This window comes from Perognathus longimembris, chromosome 11 (assembly GCF_023159225.1).
Source record: "Perognathus longimembris pacificus isolate PPM17 chromosome 11, ASM2315922v1, whole genome shotgun sequence".
Lineage (NCBI taxonomy): Eukaryota > Metazoa > Chordata > Mammalia > Rodentia > Heteromyidae > Perognathus > Perognathus longimembris.
In genome coordinates this window covers 64,555,000-64,576,766 of record NC_063171.1, presented here as the reverse complement: position 1 = coordinate 64,576,766, position 21,767 = coordinate 64,555,000, and the positions used below count along the sequence as shown (strand labels likewise).

Below are 21,767 nucleotides of genomic sequence, written 5' to 3'. Positions count from 1 at the left end.
TGCCTACATGTGCATGCTTGTGTGTGTGACTTAGAAGTTTTGATAATTCATTTATGATACATATCATCAGATTGGTTTTCAGAACAGAAGTAGAATATATATGTTTCTGTGATGATTTATCAAGGATTAAAAACCTATATATTGAAGGCAATTCAGATTAATTAAATGCAATGAGAGGAAAATTACAATAGAAAACATCCAAAACAAAGACAGATATTCTTAAACACCAAAAGAAGAATAAAGAAGTGAGGGCTTTAGCTAATTCAGTTCTCAATATATATGAAATTAATCATGCATGATTTTATCTTCTCAATGCAACCCATAGCTACAGTGTGAGATACATACAGGGTTTTATTTTAAATTTATACATTCTACCTGTTGAACATTTGAAAGTGAAGGTATTTACATATCTCTATATGTAGATTTATAATTAAATAAATATGTTGAACAAATATAAATATTCTTAAGAAATTAGAAATAGAAATACATGTCCAGAATTTTATACTACACTAGGAAACTTACTATAGGTAAGAGAAAAAAAATAGAGAAAACTATAGTTAGAGAATAAATCACAAGTTTTGCTTTGTCCTTATATCCAAATTTTATATAGGTTCCATTTATACTCATTTATATATTAAAGTAGAAGTTTCTGTTCATATCAGTTTCAAAAAGTATTTTTAATGTATAGTGTTGTTCACATTGTCAATATTTTCTGGAAATAATGGTATGAAAAACTGACTTGACAATTCACAAGCATATTCTTAATACTTGTATTTTTTTATTAACTTTAAGGAATATATTTTTGACCAATACTAAATATTCCATATCGAGATTTCCAATTATGTTTTATAGTTTGACTCAATGAAAATATGTATATCTAATTTACCTGTCCATATTTAAGGCTAACTTTTTAACCTTTAAATTATGCTAGGGGAATAAGTTTTCGAATGAGAAATATGTTTTAATCCCACAAAGGTTCAATTTGTTATCCTGAACTTATTTTTATTCAAGTCAGTGAGGCAAAGCTTAAGTGTTCTTTTCCTGAGCTGGCCACCATTTGCATTACATGAATAGATAAATACAAATTTGGAAGAATATACAAAATCAATTAACTAAACAAATCATGCATGTAACTCAAAAGATGTAAATTATGGATGATGAAACTAGATTCCGCCAAAAATCCCCAAAGCTTGCTGGTATAAGAATAATCTCATACTTTTTCAATACAATGCTTTATTATGGCCTTTCAACTTCAGAGTGTCAAAGGAGATAAATTCTGGTTCACTATTGCCTAGTGCTTAATAGCAAAAAGCTATATTATCTTATAGGTCACTGTTATACTAATACATACCCTCCATTTTGAACTATATAAAGGATAAAAAGCTTTTACAATAATCAAATATATAGAGAGCATAACCATGTTCATTTCATTCTCATGATTCTCAAAATTAGGCATAAAAACATCATCAAACACCTATGCACTTGAAATCATTTCGTATAAATTAAAAGTTTGCCAATAAAAAGACAGGATTTGGTTTATTTGTATCTGTATTGACAAAGTGAGCAGATTGTCCTGACCCTCTTCATGGAGTGATAGTATTAACTGTCAGAAAGTATCAATTGCTTAAAAATTTGAATATTTATACGTTTGATAAATGGTCTCCAGCTTTGTACTGATCTCCATCTTTTCCTCAAGCTTCTGCTTGTTAACCTTTAGAAGTGAATATATTATGGAAACATCATATGTCAATTCTGTTCTCAGAATACTTGGTTGCCTTTCCCTCAAGCACAGTAAGACACAGCTCCCTGTGTAGAGGAGAAAATGTGGGGCCTGGCCAGGAACTGGGGGGCTGGTGAGAGAAGACACAGCCCTGTCCTTGGCCCTGGCGCGGGTCTTGCCTCCTTGTTTGCTTCCTTCTTTGCCTCCACCAGCCTTGACCACGACTGCTCCCAGACCCAGCTCTGCCTAGCAACTGGGAAAATTGCCCTGACCTGGGCGTGCTACCCTCTTATGGGAAGAGTAGGGTGGTGCACGCAGGGCTCTCATTGGTTCCCATGCGCACTAGCCTGCCATGAAGACCAATACGATGCCTCACCCTGGATCCAATTCTTCACCTAATGTCATGTGTCTGGCCCAGGCGAATCACAAAGCCGCTCAGCAAGAACCTCGATTTGCATAAGGCCTTCCACCAGTGGTCCCTGCCTCCTGGGTCTCCTTGGCTGTTAGCGCTTCTAACCATGATCCCAGCTGGCCAAGTCCCCTCTGGCCCCCAAGAGAGGCTCCCAAATGGCCTAGTAGAAAGTGGACAGATTGAGGAAGATTATACATCTTCCTAAGAGGTGACTTCTCTGAATTTCCAGTACACGAGGTCCCCCGTCATCCAGACATTTCCCTTCCACGTTCCTAACTTCATAGCCTCCTGGAAGGATCTTCCTTTTCCCCAGCTGGCCAGCTGGCCCTCTTCTTCATTAGGCCTTCATCAGCTCCTCCCTGCTTGGCCTCTACTTCTTGTGGGCAGGTGAGAGAAGCCAGATCGGCCTTCCCTGTCCCAATGGAGCGGGCACCCTCCTACCCACCTCCCAGACACTCAGGCAGGAACATGCAGGGTCATTGTTGATTACAATAGCTCTGTCCGACCATCCAGGTTCAAACAAACCTCTGTGTGCAACAGTCCGTCACTTCCCGCCCACCTGTTTCTTGTGGCTAGCTCCCAGTTCTCATTCTTAGTACCTAAGGTGCTGGTACCCTGGAAAGATGGCTCCTGGCTGTTACAATACAGTGGGGAAATGGAACGGGACCCAGTTTTGAGCATAAAGGACCAAGTATAGGGGGAGCCTCACATGTTAGCTCTTGCTAGAGTGGATTCACTAGCACTGGTATCACTCACTTCTGAGGATAATTACATCCCCATGACCTCGTCCTCCTGCAAAAGGCTTACCTCCTAAAGGTTCAACTACCTCTCAATACAGCCACACTGCAGACATGAGACATCAGAGGACATAACTCAAACCTCTGCAGGCTACCATAAAATACCCCACAACAGAAATGCTCTCACTATTGTGGAGGCTAGTTATGGATATTATTTAATCTATTAAGAAAATCACTGTGGCACTAGGACTGAAAAACAGGGGACCTTCTGTAGGGAGAGGCCATAATCTTAACTTTCCTCTCCCTTTATTTTCATGTTCCTTTTGCAGGGCAAAAATTTCCAAAAGTAATTCTGCTCAGTTTTGTATTCTGTGAATTCCAAGTGCAAATGAACAATGAGGAGGAGGGTTACAATTTGTATGGAGAAGGCTTTGCAAACCTGTGCCTTGCCCCCTCCCCAGGGGACTTCCACTCTAACTCCAAGTCTGTTGTCAGAGCTCCAGAACAAATTGTCTTCCATTGGTTCAATGAAGCCCACTAGCTTAAACTCAGCCGTGGAATGGATAACTTCTCAAATACCCACACAACTGCTCAAAATGAAGTCTCATGGGTTACAGACAAAACCAGTTCTCAAGAACCAGCTACCTGACCTTGGTGCAGGTTACCACAGCCTTTGAAGAGCTGGTCTACCACCTACCTTGCTGATCCACGATTGTGCTTAGGACAGAAGCAGAAGGTCCTGTATGCCAGAACATATGATCAGAAACACCAGATCATTCCTGGGCCTTCCTTTGTCCATTCCTACCAGGAACCAACCTTGCATTATTTGGCTAGCTAATTTTAAAGAAAATTAAGTGGTAATGAGGCAGGGGAATGAGCAAATTGCCAGCTGATAAGTACAAATCCAGAAACAGAAGTCACAGGAATAAATGCTGATAGCAAGGTGTTAACAAGGCCAGATACAAGCCTCAGGGGTGTGTGGGGGAGAATTGACTGAAGGCAGGAAGGAGAGAATGAGAGGCAGCTGTGAGTACTGAGACAGAGTGACACCTGAAAAGCAATTCTGAAATCAACCCAGCAGAACCAGGACTAGAGGACCATTTCCTAGCGCTGACCCAAGTGGAAGCCGCTTTGGGTGGGGGTGGAGGTGGTGGGAACAAGTCCACAGAGCAGCCTATGGGAAAGGCCGGGGCATGCAAAAGCATGCGGGTGTATGAACCCCAGGCTTGACAAGTCTCGGTCAATTGAAGGCACCTCCTCCCCACCTCCTGCCCCCTCAGCCTTCTGAGGTTGTAGCCGAGCTACAATAGTTGGGTTGGAGAAAGCTGCTTCTACCACCATGTCCATGGCGTGCCCTGGACACACCCGCGCTCGGGGAAAGCACAGAACTGGCTCCATCTGTCACCGCCCAGTCGCCATCAACCCTGACAAGCAGAAGGCAGGGAGGCGGCCGCCCACCATCCTGAAACGCGATGCTGTGCCAGTGCGCACAGGGCCCCACCACGGCTCCCCCCCCCCCCCGCCCCGCCCTGGGCATCGTCCATGGGAGGGCGGGCGGGCACCCACAAAGGAAAGGAGTCACAAGCCCCCCAGCTCTTTCCCAGCGCCCCGTGGGTGGCTCTGAGAAGAGCCTTTGGATCAGCTGGAGCCCGTCCCCAGGACGGCTTGGCGGGGGGGGCTACCCGCGCTCCCCGCGGATGCGGCGGGCCAGCTGGATGTCCTTGGGCATGATGGTGACGCGCTTGGCGTGGATGGCGCACAGGTGCGTGTCCTCGAACAGCCCCACCAGGTAGGCCTCGCTCGCCTCCTGCAGCGCCAGCACGGCCGAGCTCTGGAAGCGCAGGTTGATCATCAGCTTCTGCCCGACCTCGCGCACCAGCCGCTGGAAGGGCAGCTTGCGGATCAGCAGCTCGGTGGACTTCTGGTAGCGCCGGATCTCGCGCAGGGCCACGGTGCCGGGACGGTAACGGTAAGGCTTCTTCACGCTGCCCGTGGCCGGCGCGCTCATGCGGGCCGCCCGGTACAAGGACAGCTGCTTCCGCGGGGCCTTGCCGCCCGTGGACTTGCGCGCCGTCTGCTTCGTGCGCGCCATGCTGACGGCGACCACGCGAGGCGACGGAGACTCGACGCCCCCGGGGCGACGCGCTGTATAGGCCGCTGCTCCTTTCCGATTGGGCGCAGAGACCGTGGGCGGGCCCCCGCTGGCCGCTCATTGGCTGAGGCGTCGCTGCCTCCGCGTTTCTGGTTGGCTCTGGCAGAATGTGGACCGCCCCCTGTGCCGCGCCCCGGCCCCGCCCCTCCCTTCTGCCCGCCCAGGTTCCTGGACCCCAGCTGAACAGGGCTGTGCGCCTCGGGGCCCAGGAGTCCAACCCAGGGCGGCTCTCCAAGCCCCCAGACCCTGCAAACCCAGGACATGGGTGGCCGCGGTGTCCCCCAGTACCAGGAACCAAGGAGACTGTTTATTCTGGGGAAAGCATTGCTGCAACCGTTGTTCACCCCTGACTGTTTCCTCAAATGGCTTGATTTACTCACCTCTGAGCATTTCCTCTATGGAACGTTTTGCTTGACCCTAGATAGAAAGCTTGGCTTGTAAATGAGTATTTCCTCTTATGACCCGTATTTACTGGGCCTAGGTGCTGTTAGGAAAATGGAGGAGAAAGGAAAGGGGAAAGCCTGGACTCCACTCTCAAAAGGCTAGGACTGTTCATTGAGGCACATTGAAGGGCACAGCCTTCCCGCGGGAATGGAGGTTGTGCAGGGAGGTGGGATTGGAGGTAGGCTTTTATGGGGTCTGAGCAAGGAGACAGGTTACTTTAGTTCAGTACTGGAGAGGTGACTGCGCGTGGGGGCAGAAAATAGGGTAATTATAACGATAATTGACTCCCTTGCCCAAGGTCTGCAGCTTTGTAATGTTGAAACAGCTCTCCATCTGCCTTGCCTTAGCTATTTGACCTTTTCATGGTCCAGTTCTCAGCCTTCTGACATCCCAACATCTTAACCCTTTCCTGGTCTCACAGCTTGGCCTCAGAGTTCCCTACAGGTTAAGCCCACAATGGAAGGTTTACAGCCAGGCTTAGATAGATTGCCTTGCCTGCCTGGGGTTTTGCCTGATGTCTCTATGTACCTGGGATAATTGGGTAGGTGTCCATACTTCAGGTTCCCTACCCAAACATGTTTTGTTGTTATTTGAAAAGACTTTGTGCAAGCTCCATTCTGTGCACCAGGCCTTTGAGACAGGAGTCCAGGGCCTGGGAATATGGCCTAGTGGTAAAGTGCTTGAAGTACATGAAGCCCTGGGTTCAATTCCTCAGCACCACATAGATAGAAAAAGCCAGAAGTGAGTGTGCTGTGGCTCAAGTGGTAGAGTGCTAGTTTTGAGCAAAAAGAAGCCAGGGACAGTGCTCAGGCCCTGAGTTCAAACTCCAAGATTGGCAAAGAGAAGGAGGGGGGGGAGAGAGAGAGAGAGAGACAGAGACAGAGAGAGAGACACAGAGAGAGACAGAGAGGAGAGGGAGAGGAAGAGGGAGAGAGAGACAGAGAGAGGAGAAGGAGAGGGAGAGAGAGAGGGAGAAAGAGAGAGAGACAGAGACAGAGAGAGGAGAGGGAGAGGGAAAGGGAGAGAGAGATAGAGAGAGAGAGAGGAGTCCACCTGCAGTTACCAGTTTTCTGATAAAGACTCCCAATTTGACTCAAAATGTGGGTTCTCTGTCACAAGTGAGCTTCCTTACTACACTAGGTGCAGGTGTGGACTAAGGGCTTGGAAAATCAGGCGGCTGCAGGGAGATGAGAGACAACACTCAGCCTGGAGCCTGCGGGACAGTTACCTTTGGTTAACTTTCTCTAGACTCCAGGAAGGGGGGCCAGTTGGGAGAAGGAAGCAAGCCAGCAGCTCAGCAGGTTCCATCCGCCCCTCCCTTCCCCACACAAAGAGGCAACACTGATTATTTAGTGTGCCAACTCTTCATTTGAAACCTGGTGGTTCTGAAAAGAGCCCTTGATCTCTCGGGCAGAAAAGACCCTTTGGCGCACTGGGCTGCTGGGAAATGCGGCCGGCGGCCACCACCTCCCCGGGCCTTCCCTGGTGGTGGCTCTCCATCTTCCTGGGGAGCAGCACCATGGGAACGTTGGGTGGCATGCAGCAGCTCCAGGCGCTGGTCCCTTTGCCCCCGCACCTGGTGGATCTCCTCATGATTGTGATGGCCAGCAATAGGTGGCGGGGCTGATGCGCGTCTCCTGGTGGTCCTGGACCACGTTCCCTGCCAGCTCCAAGCTCTGGGCCCTGCTCAGGCACGTGGGCACCGCCACCATGCAGAGTAGCTGGTTTGGTCGGCCTGGAGCTCCCACTCCAGTGCTCTTTTGGCCTAATTATCTTCACCCCAAATGCACACCAACGTACCTTGGGTGAATTAGGAACCGAATACATATTTTTCTTTGCTCTCCTCTAAGGTTCATGCTCAGCGGTTAGCAAGTGGTTCCTCTTCCTACTGACTCAAGTGGCAGTGGTTCTAGTGGCAATTCTCTATTACTCTCTTGAGGGTGAGCTATTCCACTGGACTGGGACTTGATTTTCTGAATAATATAGTAAGCTGTTAGTGCTTTCAGTAAATTATTAATAGTGACATCTTATTTAACACGCATGTCTTCTACTCAAGGATTCTCAGGCAACATACAAAGAGTAATTTCCAAATTTATTATTTTTTATAAAACTGTGTTAAGCATGAAATAAGTATATTATCACATTTGAACTATACAGCATTTTATGAATAGATGAATAAAAATCATTAATTATGCTCAATTTCCACTTAATCCATTGATTAAATAATCAATTTTAATGGCTAAATCTAATTTGATGAAGTTTCTATGTCAAGTGATTTCATCATTATCATTATTCATTGATGATCATCAATGCAAAACTTCTCAAAATTCTGGCTGACAATACAATAACCAAATATTCATACACTATGATCAAACACAAGTCATCCTAGCAATGCAAAGCTGGTTCAACTTATGTAAATCAGTAAATGTAATACAACACATCAACAGAACAAAAGGACAGAAACACACCGTTATCTCACTAGATGTAGAAAAAGCTTTTCACAAGATTCAACACCTTTTTGTGATAAAAGTTCTGGAGCAGCTAAGAATCCATGGAATACTCTTCAATATAACAAATGCTATATATGACAAATCTATAGTCAGCATTATATTTAATGGTGAAAATATAAAATCATTTCCTCTAAAATCAAGAACAAGACAACGATGTCCACTCTCTCCACTCTTCTTCAATATAGTAGTGGACTTTCTAGCAAGAGTATTAAGGCAAAAGGAAAACATAAAGATGATCCAAATAGGGAAAGAAGTAAAACTCCATTTTTGTAGATGACACCCTGTATTTTATGGACACTATCAACTTCTCATTGTGTTTTTTATCTGTATTTGCATGATGATTAATACTTTGAATCCTCTCATTACTTATTATTACTTCTGTGATTTTTGTTGTGGAACTCTTTATTTAGATCCTTGCCATTTTAAATTCACTGGGGTTTAATTATTTTTTTTTCATTTTGTCATTCACATTTGCTACAATTCATTAGTAAGTATGGCTTACAATTACTATGTCCCCTTCATGAATCAATGCTAAATGTTTTTGTGCGTGTATCTTCTTCTAAGTTATTTAGTTTTTGCTGTAGTTGGCATTTGAGATGTCCTCCACACACCTTTAGGTTGAGAGCTTGGTTCCTGCTCTGAGTTGCTAACGGGAGGAGTTTTAGCCCTCAGTATTTGGGATGTGGAGGGAGAAGATGAAGTCATTGAGATCTTGTCCTTGAAGGGGAGATGAGGACCTTGTCTTTGTCTTCGATTCTCTCCTTTTCTGTAATGTTTGAAAGTTTAGTGATTCCTTTATCATGATGAACTGTTCCACTGAGGCCCTGAGGCACCCAGGGTGCAAGAACATGGCAAGTGTGAGCCGATGATATTATTATTAGTAGAGGATTTCAGGCAGTGCATGTCAAAGTTGGAGCTATCTTGTCCCTTTTTGTAGTTGCTCGTCCTTTTTTGGATAACGAGTTAAGTCTCCATCTTCCCCCAGTTGCATGTGCTTGGTGTTCAGTTGGGTCCCCAACATCTTACAAGGCTAGTCATCCAATGTAATTGAGTTTCAATCAGTTAACCATAAAGGCAAGTACAAGGGGTCATTTGGAGGCTATGAAATAGATTTTGTTAATCTATGGGCTCTTCATAAACAAATAGCATGCTTTTTGGATCATAGTATCTGTGCTATTTGCTTTCAACACAGAATATGTAAGACTCCCACATTTAATTTTTTTTCTTGTCATTTTTCAGTATTCTTGATTCCTTGAAATTCCACATAATTTCCTTTCATATCACATTCTCAGTTCATGAGAGAAAAAAAGTCACCTTGTAATTCTGTAGGGTTTACATTGAATTTGTCGATCAATTTGAACATCACTGGATTTTTAATAAAATTAAATCCTTCCATCACAAGCATGAGAACTCTGTTTTCTTAAGTATGCTTTAAATTAGATCTACTATGTTTGGCAGATTGTTGACAGTGGTTTGCATCATGGTGTTAAATGTAGTCTTAGGTATTTCATTTTTTACTATCCTGTTGCAAGTGAAGTTATTTTCTTTTCAGTATTAGTTTTTGTTGTGTTGAAATATGAAGGTTCTTTTGTTTCATCATGTTTTCTGTGTCAATACCAGACTTTGAATTCAGGCCCTTACACTCTATTTTGGCTGTCTTGCTCATATCTTAGTCAAATGAACCATATTTCCATTTTGCTTTTTTTTTTAGATGGTGGATATATTTATTTTAAGTTAGATTAGGGAATTGATCATTTGCACTCACTTATAATTTACTTCAGACACATGAACACAGGCTTTTTTTTTTTTTTTTGGCCAGTCCTGGGCCTTGGACTCAGGGCCTGAGCACTGTCCCTGGCTTCTTCCCGCTCAAGGCTAGCACTCTGCCACTTGAGCCACAGCGCCGCTTCTGGCCGTTTTCTGTATATGTGGTGCTGGGGAATCGAACCTAGGGCCTCGTGTATCCGAGGCAGGCACTCTTGCCACTAGGCTATATCCCCAGCCCTGAACACAGGCTTTTAACATGTAGAAGATAAGGATTTTACAGACAGATGCAAATTCATCCATTTTTAGTGCAATAAAAAGGGAAATTAAGGGCTGGGGATATAGCCTAGTGGCAAGAGTGCCTGCCTCGGATACACGAGGCCCTAGGTTCGATTCCCCAGCACCACATATACAGAAAACGGCCAGAAGCGGCGCTGTGGCTCAAGTGGCAGAGTGCTAGCCTTGAGCGGGAAGAAGCCAGGGACAGTGCTCAGGCCCTGAGTCCAAGGCCCAGGACTGGCAAAAAAAAAAAAAAAAAAAAAAAAAAAAAAAAGGGAAATTAAGATCTATCACTGACTTTGGCATAACCATGTGATTTTTAGAACATTTGTGAAAGGCTAAATTATCTAAAGTGCTAAGAGCAATAAATACAAGTGTTTTGTTACTTGCTGAATTGAGTAATCTATTTCATGTCCTTCTCTTACACTTAGTTTCTTGACTACTGCTGTTAATTTCTCTTTAATAATCTTCTATTTTACCAGTGAATAGGAAATTCAGTACATTGTTAACAGATGAGTACATCTGAGCAGCTAGAGCAAGTCTTTAGTCATTGTTGTGACTGAGTGGCATCAAATATCCAGCTGGAAACAATGTTGAAGAGGAGACAGCCTTATCGGCCCAAGAATTCAGCAGAGGCAATACAAACAGAATGGTGAGTGTTGATAGTTCTGTTCCTTTCACTCATATGTAGCCATATTCACTTGCCACATTTGTTCTGCCAAGTGCATCTGCAGTCTTCCCCTTGTGGGACCAGTGAGCACATTCTCAGGATTTAGGGAAAGGCAGGCTTTCAGAGACTGAGCAGGAAGGTCGTGACCCCTCCATACTTTCCAACTGAGTGTTTCTGAATGAAAGTGTTTTATAGTTTTCTATCTGTAAACCAGAATGGCTTTCCTTTTTCATACTTTGAATCATATATTGGCTTTTCTTCAAAACTGGAATTAATGGCCTTTGATATATCAGTGTTTATGAAATTGCATAAAGAAATATAGTTCCCTGAATTTCATGCAGTTGGGGGTATAAGAAAAGCACTGCAATAAATAATCATTCTCATAAATAAAAGATAACTACCTTTATTTATATGTCTATCTTAATAATCTCCAAAGATATGTATCTCCTCTTCATCAAATCTATGTCAGTTAGCACACTAATCATAAATTACTCTCCACGTTTTATTTTCTCTGCCAAAGCAACTTTCATTTTGAATGTATTGTTGGGCATACACTTGAATTTATATTAACATTAAATTTGATCTGAAAATTTTAAGTACATATTTCCATGGCCATATTAGAAGATATATGGCAGTGACAGATAAACTGAACTGGGTAAAATTTGCATTGACAGACATAGATCATATTTCTAAACTGAGGTGATTCTTCCATTTTCAACCTCCAGGGTTCCAAAGAATTTCTTCATAAAATTTTACTTATTATTTATTCATTATCATAAACAATCTCCTGTAATACTTTCACTTTTACTTTTTGGTGATTAATTGGAGACAGAATCTTGTGGATTTTTCTACCTAGGCTGGCTTCAAACAAGCCATATTCTTCAAGTCTCAGCTTCTTGAGTATTAGGATTACAGTGATGAACCGGTAATACCTGACTTATAATTGAATTTTATATAGATATTACATCAAAATTTGGGTTCTTAATTCTAGAAGTTTATTGTATGTATTAGGACTCCTATATACAGGTCATAGGATACTACAGAAAGTATGACATTTCCACTCTCTAGTCACAGTACTGTTTTTCACTTTTTAGCCTGATTTCTTTGTCCAGAAACTACAATACACTCTTAAAGTGGCAAGAATGAAAATCTTGTCTTGTTCCTGAACTTGGATTCCACTGTTACTTGGCTACAGTGCTTTCAGAATGAGGGGAGAGGAGACTGTGTGGGAAAGGGACCCATCCTTTCTTATGTCTGACCGAAGTCATTGCTGTGTGAAGCAATCTGGGCATGAAATGACAATGACTTCCTAGTCAGTTGTGATGAGTCAGAGGATACTCAGGAGGAGGAAAGTCTGCATTCTGAGCTTGGTCCTCCTAGACTGAGCATCACTATTGCTGAGATGGAGACATAGGACGCAATCACTGTGTGGATGAGCTATAAGCTGCCACTTTTGTGTGAAAGACAGCTTTCTTGGATCTGTATTTCCCAATTGCTGTGTGCTTTTAGGGCTTTTGCCAGAGACCAATTACTATATAGCTATCTGTCTCTCTTTTTCTAAAAAGCATTTATTTCCCTGGGGAGGGAGGAGTGAGCACCTCACATGCCATTCAGAACCTTTTATTCTATCACTCTGACCCTGACCTCTGTTGAAATATGCTTTGCCATATACAGAAGCAGAACGATTGCTTATCTTGTTAGTTCCTTAGCTAGCTTCTTTTGTTCCTCTTTGCTTAGACATGAGCACAAATAATGAGAAAGATGGCACTGAGCTTGGGGGTAAAGTTAAGACACAATGACAGGCTCACCTGTTAGAAGTTCTAGCTTCCTTGGCATCTTGACCCCAATAGCTCTGCTCTGCAGAATTTAGCCAGCAACACAGAGCTGCTGTTGTTTTGATCATCTTCTCCCTTAACCTCTAAGCTGCATACCAATTAAAAAACAGCAATGTCTCAGGAAAAGTAGCAAAAATACCATTCTCACCTCTCAGGGAAATTCCATTCTGTGTGCTACCCTGATCTTTAAATCTCAGCTGTCTTGGATGCTTTTCGAAAGGCTCCAAATGTCAGCCATTTGGTATTTCATCCAGCTTTTACAGTTAGTCTCAGGGTAGTGTTTGTGTGCTTCTGTCTTCCCCAGGGTTCATTTCTGTCTAAAAATTCTGAAATTAAAACAAAGCAAAACAAAACTACCCGCCAATGTGTGTTTAGAAAGATTTGAAATGATAGATCACATCATCTATTCCTGTACCTATTATCTTTGGCACACTCAGTTTGAAATGTATTTAGTGTGCAGGATATTTGGTAGTGAGTATTTTTACCTAGTCATTTTCCCCTGAATACTCTCTTTAGGTATTGGATAATCTTAGGTGCTGTGAAGATATTTTTATTTGGGAAGGGAATAATCAGTAAAAGGCATGTTGTTATTTTACGGTATGTAGGAAAATCATGTGGCTCGTATTCAAGTTTGGTCACAGTTTTTTCACGCAATTCTCAGTTTAATTAAGTGTTCAATAGTTTGTCAGTGCATATGTTAACGTGAATAGCCCCATAGACCTTCAATATTCTGAGGTAGTTCAGTGCGCACACGGACGGGGTGTGTGTGTGTGTGTGTGTGTGTGTGTGTGTGTGTGTGTGTGTGTGTGTGTGTGTACATTGACATGTCAGGAAAACAATGCAGTAGATAAATAGACCTTGATAAGCCAGAAAATACTCATTGTTAGAGGAATGACTTCATCTCATAGATCTTGGAAAACTACAAATAACACTTTCATGGCTACTAAGAAATCTCATCACAGGCATATAGAGCAAGGTTAAGTTTTTTTCCCAAGATATACACATCACAACTTCACATCAGTTATTTCCCAAAGCAATGCAAATTGCAGGGTGAAGTAGAAGGTCCTCAGAATACATAAAAATATACCAATAACAACAACCAGAGGTAAAAGTAGTTCATGGTTGTGTTAATATTTCAGACATTGCATCATGTTTTCATTGCATAGATCTTCATCCAAAAGTATGTGCAAAGTAATGGTTCATCTTAAAGTATGAGATCACTTCCAAGAATCTGAAATCCAATTTTACTATGTATTTATTTTGCTGTGCTTCAGAGTTCAGTAATGTATATAGATCACATACTAAATAAGCATTTGTGTTAACTGTAATGGATATTTCTTGCAACAGAATCAGACTTTGACTTCATCATTTTCTTTAAGGCATTTATATTAAAAACATATCCTGACTTAAAATTTTAAACAATATTTGATTGACTTCATGTTATATATGAAATTTACATTCTATAGATCAAAGCAATTTGATATGTTGAAGTCTATTGAGGGTTTGGCATGGAATCAACAAAATAATACATTTGAGATGGTCAGAAAATGTTTTGGTTTTACTGACCACAGAGTGATTAAATTTGACTGTTTACTAGGAAAGATGTGTCACTTACATTTTCCTTAGGTTTTCATTGACGAGATGGCAGTTGTCAAGTTGCTGGAGTTTGCTCATTAGATTATGAACAATTCATTGAAAGAGAATTTTCTCTTGCCATTGTTTAAATAATGTTATTCGTGGAGAAGTTCACACACATGACAGAATTGTTCTCAGGTTATAGGCTAGGCAGGAAACAGCAAGATTAAAAAGCATACATGGAACTGCAGTAGGCACCCTAGGGTGTTTCCGGTATGGGCTGTCTCCTTAGTGGAGTAGGTACGGACAAAGAATTGTCGTCAGGATTCACAATGCTCACCTCGGCATGAAATGGGTGGCTAATAACTAGGCTCCCATTTTCTCACTGAATCCATTATCTTGTGTGGTTCTTTGTTATAATAAAAATAAGATTACTAAGATTCACATTTAGAATGTCAGAAATCGCTTTAATAATTTCTTGTGGTAATTGTTACATTTTTGAGCACAAAGTGGGAAGTGATCATCCCTAATAACGTGGAGAATTATCCAAAAATCACCACACTTTAGCACCCACATTACTGGAAATGTTTCACAAATCTTCGTGAAGGTGATAATATACAAGGCAAGCACTCTTGCCACTAGGCCATATCCCCAGCCCCGAAGGTGATAATATACAATTAACTTTTAAGACAATAATACAACCATTACTAAACTCATGTGATGTTTCTTTGTTAGAAAATACAATATGGTTTTAAAATTCAACCAATTCACTTTTTGCCAACTTTACAACATGGAAAAGGCTTTGTTCAATTTCTCAGATTGACTTTGCATTGTAATATTTTTTTCATACCCTTTAACTGCTTTAAGGTAAAAGTTTGGGCTATTTTAAGCCTATAAAATAGCTTTTATTCTGATATATGTATACTATTTATATCTTTATAAAAGTTTGTGTATATATAAATATGTATACATAGGGATATTTATGTATTTATATAGTGAGATGCTCATGAGTTATACAGTGTATTATATATATCATATGCCCACATGATTTGTATCCTGTGCATTATGTATCAAATATATATGCACACATGGTATATGTTATATTTATCATATGTATTTGTAATATTTGTATTGTACATGATCTGTTGCATGGTATAGGTATAGATCTATAAATCACATATATATCTCATATACCACATATATATCACCTATGTGCAATATACCTCTACATACTTACACCTATTCATATTTCACATATATATTACATATACATATCTATATGTGTATATTTCAAAAAGCTATGCATCAGTTATTAGCAGTGATCGATTGCCTTGATCTAAATGAATTGCCTGGAAAGCATGCACTAGCTTTTCAAAAATCCATAAAAGAAGTGTATCCTTCAAAGAACCATTTGATTACCAATAGCCAAACGGCTTTTGTATCAACCTTTCCCTCATTTTCTTTTTCGTTTAGATATAAGTGATTCTGCCCATTCTTCCCCCCTGTTTTTGTCTGTATACAGCTTACTCGGAATCCAGAAGATCTGTTTAGAATGATTTTCATATCTCCTTGACTAAATTGCATCATTACTTGATCAGATAAGATCCTGGATTCTTAATGAGCTGAGCCTCCCTTTGAGCATGCCGCAGTGAGCTTGAAATGGCTGACTATGACGTATTGTCATGACACTGCTCATGCTTTTGGCACACTTTGGAAATTAGCAGCTCCATGATGAATTTTATAAAAAACATATGGTGGCTCTTTCTTATTTATCATTTTTGATACGCAGTAAGTTATATTAGTCATGTATTTATTCCATGGAATATTTGATCCATTTTAATGAAAATCTATTGCTTAACAACCTTTTATTTTATTGGGCCTGCCTAAAATAATCTAAGAGAAAAAAATAGTTTAACACCATTTTAAACAATTAAAATCATCTATAAATATCAGCTATCAGCAGCATAGCTGGCCTGCAATTATGAGATTTCTGATTAAGACTTTGAATTCAGAGTCAGCCCCAAGAATGGATATAAAGATATGAAAACCATTGACTTATATCATGACATCTTTCAAATGCACATGTGAGCTGGAGATTACTTCTGACCCACCCTCAGATACAAAACCTGGCTTTTGCTAACTCATCACACTTTAATGCAAGCCCACACATTAAAGTAGATTTCATTGTGATTAGGTTCTCTGTATCATAATGGGTAGAAAACCTGTACCTGGGTGGCCTTCACACTGCCTCCGGATCAAGTCTGAAAGTACAATAACCCTGGTGTTACACAGCTTCTTTTTTCTGTTGGCTCACATGGGCAGATGCATATCTAAGTAGGTTCTGAGCCATAGGCAAACATGCAAAGAACCAGAAGAGCAAAATGTCAATTCTTGTAAGGACAAGGCATTCATAATCACTCTCCTCCACACGCCTCAAGAACACTATTCTGTCCCATGAGCATATTTTGCCACAAAAACATGTGAGAAAATTATTTATCCAACAGCCATTTTTTGAAAGAAGAATAAACCAGATACAGAGAAGGGAATGTTTGGCTCTTCAGACCAAGATCCAGAAGACTGCGCAGGGCTTATTTTCTTTCCTTTCTTCCCACCTGATACATTAAAAAGAATTGTCTACATTTATGGAGTATTCTGTGTTGATTTGCTAAATAATTCACAATGCTCAAATTATGGAAAACATCTATCTTCAACTTTTCTTTATGGTGAAAAATGCAAAACTACTGCTTTAAAAATATATAGTACATTATATTTAGCTATACAGTTATACTTTATACATGACTGTACAAAGGCACAGAAACTTGTTCGAGCTCAGCACAATTTACTACCCACACCTCCATGTCAAATGGGGGAAGTCATAAAGGCTAAGAAAACAAGTGCAGAGTTAGCACATTACTTCCCTAAATGATGTTGATTGTATACATGTCCTGACTACCAACATATTCAAGTTATAATTCCATAGCAGGCTTTCAGATTCCTACATTATGAATATATGTCATCAAATGGGTGACATATATTTCTTAGAACTGAGGGTCTAGGTTTGATTCACAGGCAAACACTCATACAACATGAATTTCCCCAAATTTCTGTGTTCTTCTGTGTATTTGGTCCCTCACCAAGTTAAATAAAATGCTAACGTACCAATATTGATCCTGTAAAAATTATATTGATTGTGACTGCTCTCTGATAAATATATGTATGATCTAGCTACATTCTCTCTATCATATCATCATTAATTATATTTCTATGCTTCATACATTTTTACTTCACAACTTTTCACATGGATTATTTATTCATTTTTAAAATAATGATAGTTTGAAAGAAACTTTAAAATATTAGATAAGACATTCGCAATCAGAATATCTTATTTATGCATAAATATCTGCCACTAGACATCATAAGCATAAAGAGAGTTCATCTTCAGAATAAAGATGATAACATGAGTTTTTGAAGTCCTGCTGCTAGGCACTGATGAAAGTGGAAACATTTGGAGTGATTTTTAATCACATATTTAAAAAAATAAATGGTAAAGTCAAACATTGGAAATGAATGAACAAAAAGTGAAGGTCAGTTCATCTATATGAGTGGTAATTGTAGTAACTTTACAAAGGATAAAATCAAAATGTTTGAATGCCACTGGAAAGTATTAATGCATTTGCTTGATTATTTGTACCTGGAAAGTTAGTACAAAACTTTGATCTTCAGGGCTGGGGATATAGCCTAGTGGCAAGAGTGCCTGCCTCGGATACACGAGGCCCTAGGTTCGATTCCCCAGCACCACATATACAGAAAACGGCCAGAAGCGGCGCTGTGGCTCAAGTGGCAGAGTGCTAGCCTTGAGCGGGAAGAAGCCAGGGACAGTGCTCAGGCCCTGAGTCCAAGGCCCAGGACTGGCCAAAAAAAAAAAAAAAAAAAAAAAAAAAAAACTTTGATCTTCAGTGGAAAATTCTTCAATAGTGTTTTATTTAGTGTGGCGGGTGGGCCGGCTATCAATAAAGTTTTATGAATGAAACAGTTACATCTTACATGAAAAAGCTATTTATACAATCTAACAGAATAATCTTGTGTAAGTTTACCATGGGACACTTTTTTTACTACCTGAAATTAAAAAAAAAAGTCAACATAGTTGTCCTGAATTTTTAAAATCTATTTTTCTCATTGCAGAATCAACGCAAAGGGATTTCAAAATTCACTTTTCACGAGTCATTCCTATCAAGCCTTTTGAATTATGCAACATTATTTTATCTCATACATTGCTCTGTTGCTCTCTTCAGTGTTAGGCCATGATGCAGCTCAGAGGGCAGAATGCTTGCCTCCCGAATGCAGTGTTTTGAGTTCAAATCCCTAGTCCAGCTGTTTTCCAAAATGCTGTACTGAATTCTGTATTATCGCTGCTTGCTTTTCATTCTTTGGAAATATCCTCCATACTGTTATCTGAGACTTTCAGTGTCATTAGCTAAATCAAAACTGTAGATTTTGATTTTGATATTATTTACAAAAGCCTATTGACATAGTCTTTTTATTTATTCGATAAATGTGACATACAGGGAATAAGCTGAAAGCCGTCTGAAATAATTAATGGACACTAACCATTGTTGAATAAATAGCTAAAGTTAATATCTGATTTTATATAAAAGAATTCAGATACAGGCATTTTCACGAAATAACATACCTTTAATTATAAAGAACTATATGAATTATATGCAATTTAAAAATACAAATGCCTTACCTTTAAATAATTTGCAGAAACAGCTCTTCTTTTTATTAATATGTTAATTATGTGATGAATGTTTTATTCAAGGTTAATAAGCAACGGGTATAAATAAAATTTCATGCGTACAAAAAAAGGAAAGCTTCATCCTAATAGTTACATATGGTAATATTTCCTTCCTTTGCAAATAGTGCATGATACTTCATTGGATGTAGGTACTACATTTTGTATAAGCATGCATCCACCAACAGCATCTTTCCATTTTTAAAGGCCATCAAGTTAAACTAGAAAAGAAAATAGTTCTTCAAAGCATCAAATCTTTCTCTGCTTTACTCTTTTTTTCTAAATCTGTTAGTTTTGCAAAAATTATCTTTAAAAAGGTCTATTCTTAAAGCCAGTTTACTACTTTTGTAATTCTGATATTCTCTGACCTCTCTATCATATAAAGACACCTGTCTCTATCTGATCTGCAATTATTCAAATCCTTCCCAATCACCACAGACACCCAGTGCCTATGGCTTTTAGATAGAACATTTTCAGCTTGACTTGGATGGAAATTCAACTTTCTCTGCCTGAAAAAATCCTGCTCATTCAGCTGTTCGTAATCCTCTCCGGGAACATCCTTTATCATTGCTAAGCCAGAATGGAGTCTTCTGTGTTTGTGTTTTTATGTATTTGTTTTTGTTTTGTTTTAATCAATCCATCTTGGTCATAATGCTCTTACTTATATCTCTCAGAAAGATTGTTGGTTAAATGAGGGCAAGTGTGATTTCTTAATAATAATTTTGCCCCTGTAGATTGCAGCAGATAAAATCTCTTACTAAGCCATTTTTAGTACATGATTCATAAATTTAAATAATAAGATAAATATTTGTTTATTTTGTCATTATGATATCTCCCCTATTTTCATATTGAGTAAATAAAAATGTGTAGACAGGTGTAGCTTGTGATCACTGAAAGTTACTTGAAACATGATAAATAGATAATTTTTAGAGACTAGAAAAGTGACAGAATGTTGAGCTGGCACAAGAGTGGTGGCTTATACTAGATAATTAATTTACATAGTTTAGACACATTTTAAGCTTCCAAACCTTATAAAGGTTTTCTAATTGTTTGACAATGGCCATAAATGTGTGTATGAAGTCAGTTGTAAAATATTGGAACAATAGTTTTCTCTAGCTATGTTAGAAAGTTGGACTAACAAATATTTGAGTATTTCAAGTTGACGGTGAGATAGTTTATTCTTCACATGTCTTTCCACAGAACAACATCTGTTCAATTATTATTTATACCACCACAAAGGCACAGGTCCCTTGCTGTACCAAGGTGCCCCAGCCAGGAGTAGACTTCATAAATAGAATTATTAGTTATGATATTGTCTTATCATCTAAAGAAGTCAGTCTTTGGTAGTTTTCAATAATTGTAAAACTCACTGCTCATATAAATAGTATACATATGTAATCACATCCATAGTCTTTCAAAAACAGTAAGATAGCTACTGGATATATTGTAGGAATCCAGATGCTTAAATCAAAGCCATATGCCAATAGTATGATAAAATTATATAAATGTATTAAACCATGCCTGAACTCCATCATAAGAGGAAATAATTACTATTCCAGTATTTCAGAATTTGAGAGTACAAAAGGCTAAAACATTTAAAATAACCAAGGAGGCAAAATCATTTTTCTAAGGCAACTTGTATTGCAAGTTAGTAAATGATTTGTGTAAAGGCTTTTAACAATTGGTTTCTAAATTAAAAGTAATTGCACAGCCTGGAGCCAAAGGCTCATGCCTGTAATCCTAGCTACTCAGGAGGCTAAGATCTGAGGACAGCCCAAGCAGGAAAGTCCTGAGACTCTTACTTCCAACAAACTACTCAGAAAAAGTTGGACGTGGTGCTGTTGCTCAAGCCTTAAGCATAAGCAGGCTCAGGGAAAGCACTCAGGCCCAGAAATCAAGCCCTAGGACCAGGAAAAAAAGAGAAAAAACGCATTTGTTTTAGCAGACATACTTGTAAAATAAAAGCACAAATTAATGAAGGCATGTGTATATATATGTATATATATACTCAATATATTAAATATTCCTGCAACCATTGATTTCTTACTAATTTTTAAATAATTAACTTAATTATTTATTGTTAATTGATTCCTTTTTTGTTGTTATCGTTGTTGCAAACAACGATGTATAAATAAGAGATAAATATTTATATATTTATATTTATATTTATACATTTATTAAATATTTATATATAGTATACCATATAGCATATATATAGTATAAATAAGAGATCCTGACTTAATCTTCAGGGAAGCTGAGAAGAATTCCTATAGGGCTATGTTACATCTCTTGCTGCTTCATGGAACACAAAGCCTTTGGAGTAAGGGGATATCACCTCTGGCTATGAGCTTGCACACATGTGCGTTTTCCAATGCATCCCAGGAAGGCTGTGCTAAGAAAGCAGCTCAGTTAAGTGCTCCTATATATTAAATATGCAAAGATTCAAAGCAAAATGCAGTGACCATAATTCTTCATCATTTAACAGAATGTGTCAGAAAACTAACTTTCAGGCAACTGTTAGGTAGGTTAAAGATTAATTATACATTTCCCTTTCATTTTTTTTCACAAACTATGTTCCAGAATCAGACAAGAATAAAGATTGTGTGTTCATGCACACATGCGTGTGTGTGTCTGTGCACCTGAGTGTTTCTGCCATTATGTCACATTTTCAAATGCACAGAAGTACTCAAGAAATTGGTTTTAATATTCACTTACTTTTGCAGAAGACGTTTGCATCTTCCATGATTTCATTAATATTCTTTTTAAGGTAATCTGTTTATAATTCAGGATATGTGTTCATAGAAGCTTACAAGAAATGATCAATACAAGAAAATAGTCTCACACATACTCACATATGCACCTACACACACATACACA

General features: G+C 39.4%; 1 protein-coding gene across 1 annotated transcript; it reads right to left on the bottom strand.

Annotated features, from left to right (window-relative positions):
- Positions 1-4,547: 4,547 nt before the first annotated feature.
- Positions 4,548-4,967, bottom strand: LOC125359754 (histone H3-like). Its single transcript, XM_048357651.1, has one exon. It carries the CDS (start codon positions 4,959-4,961, stop codon positions 4,548-4,550), a length of 414 nt encoding a protein of 137 aa, XP_048213608.1. The 5' UTR covers positions 4,962-4,967.
- Between the last annotated feature and the right edge of the window lie 16,800 nt (positions 4,968-21,767).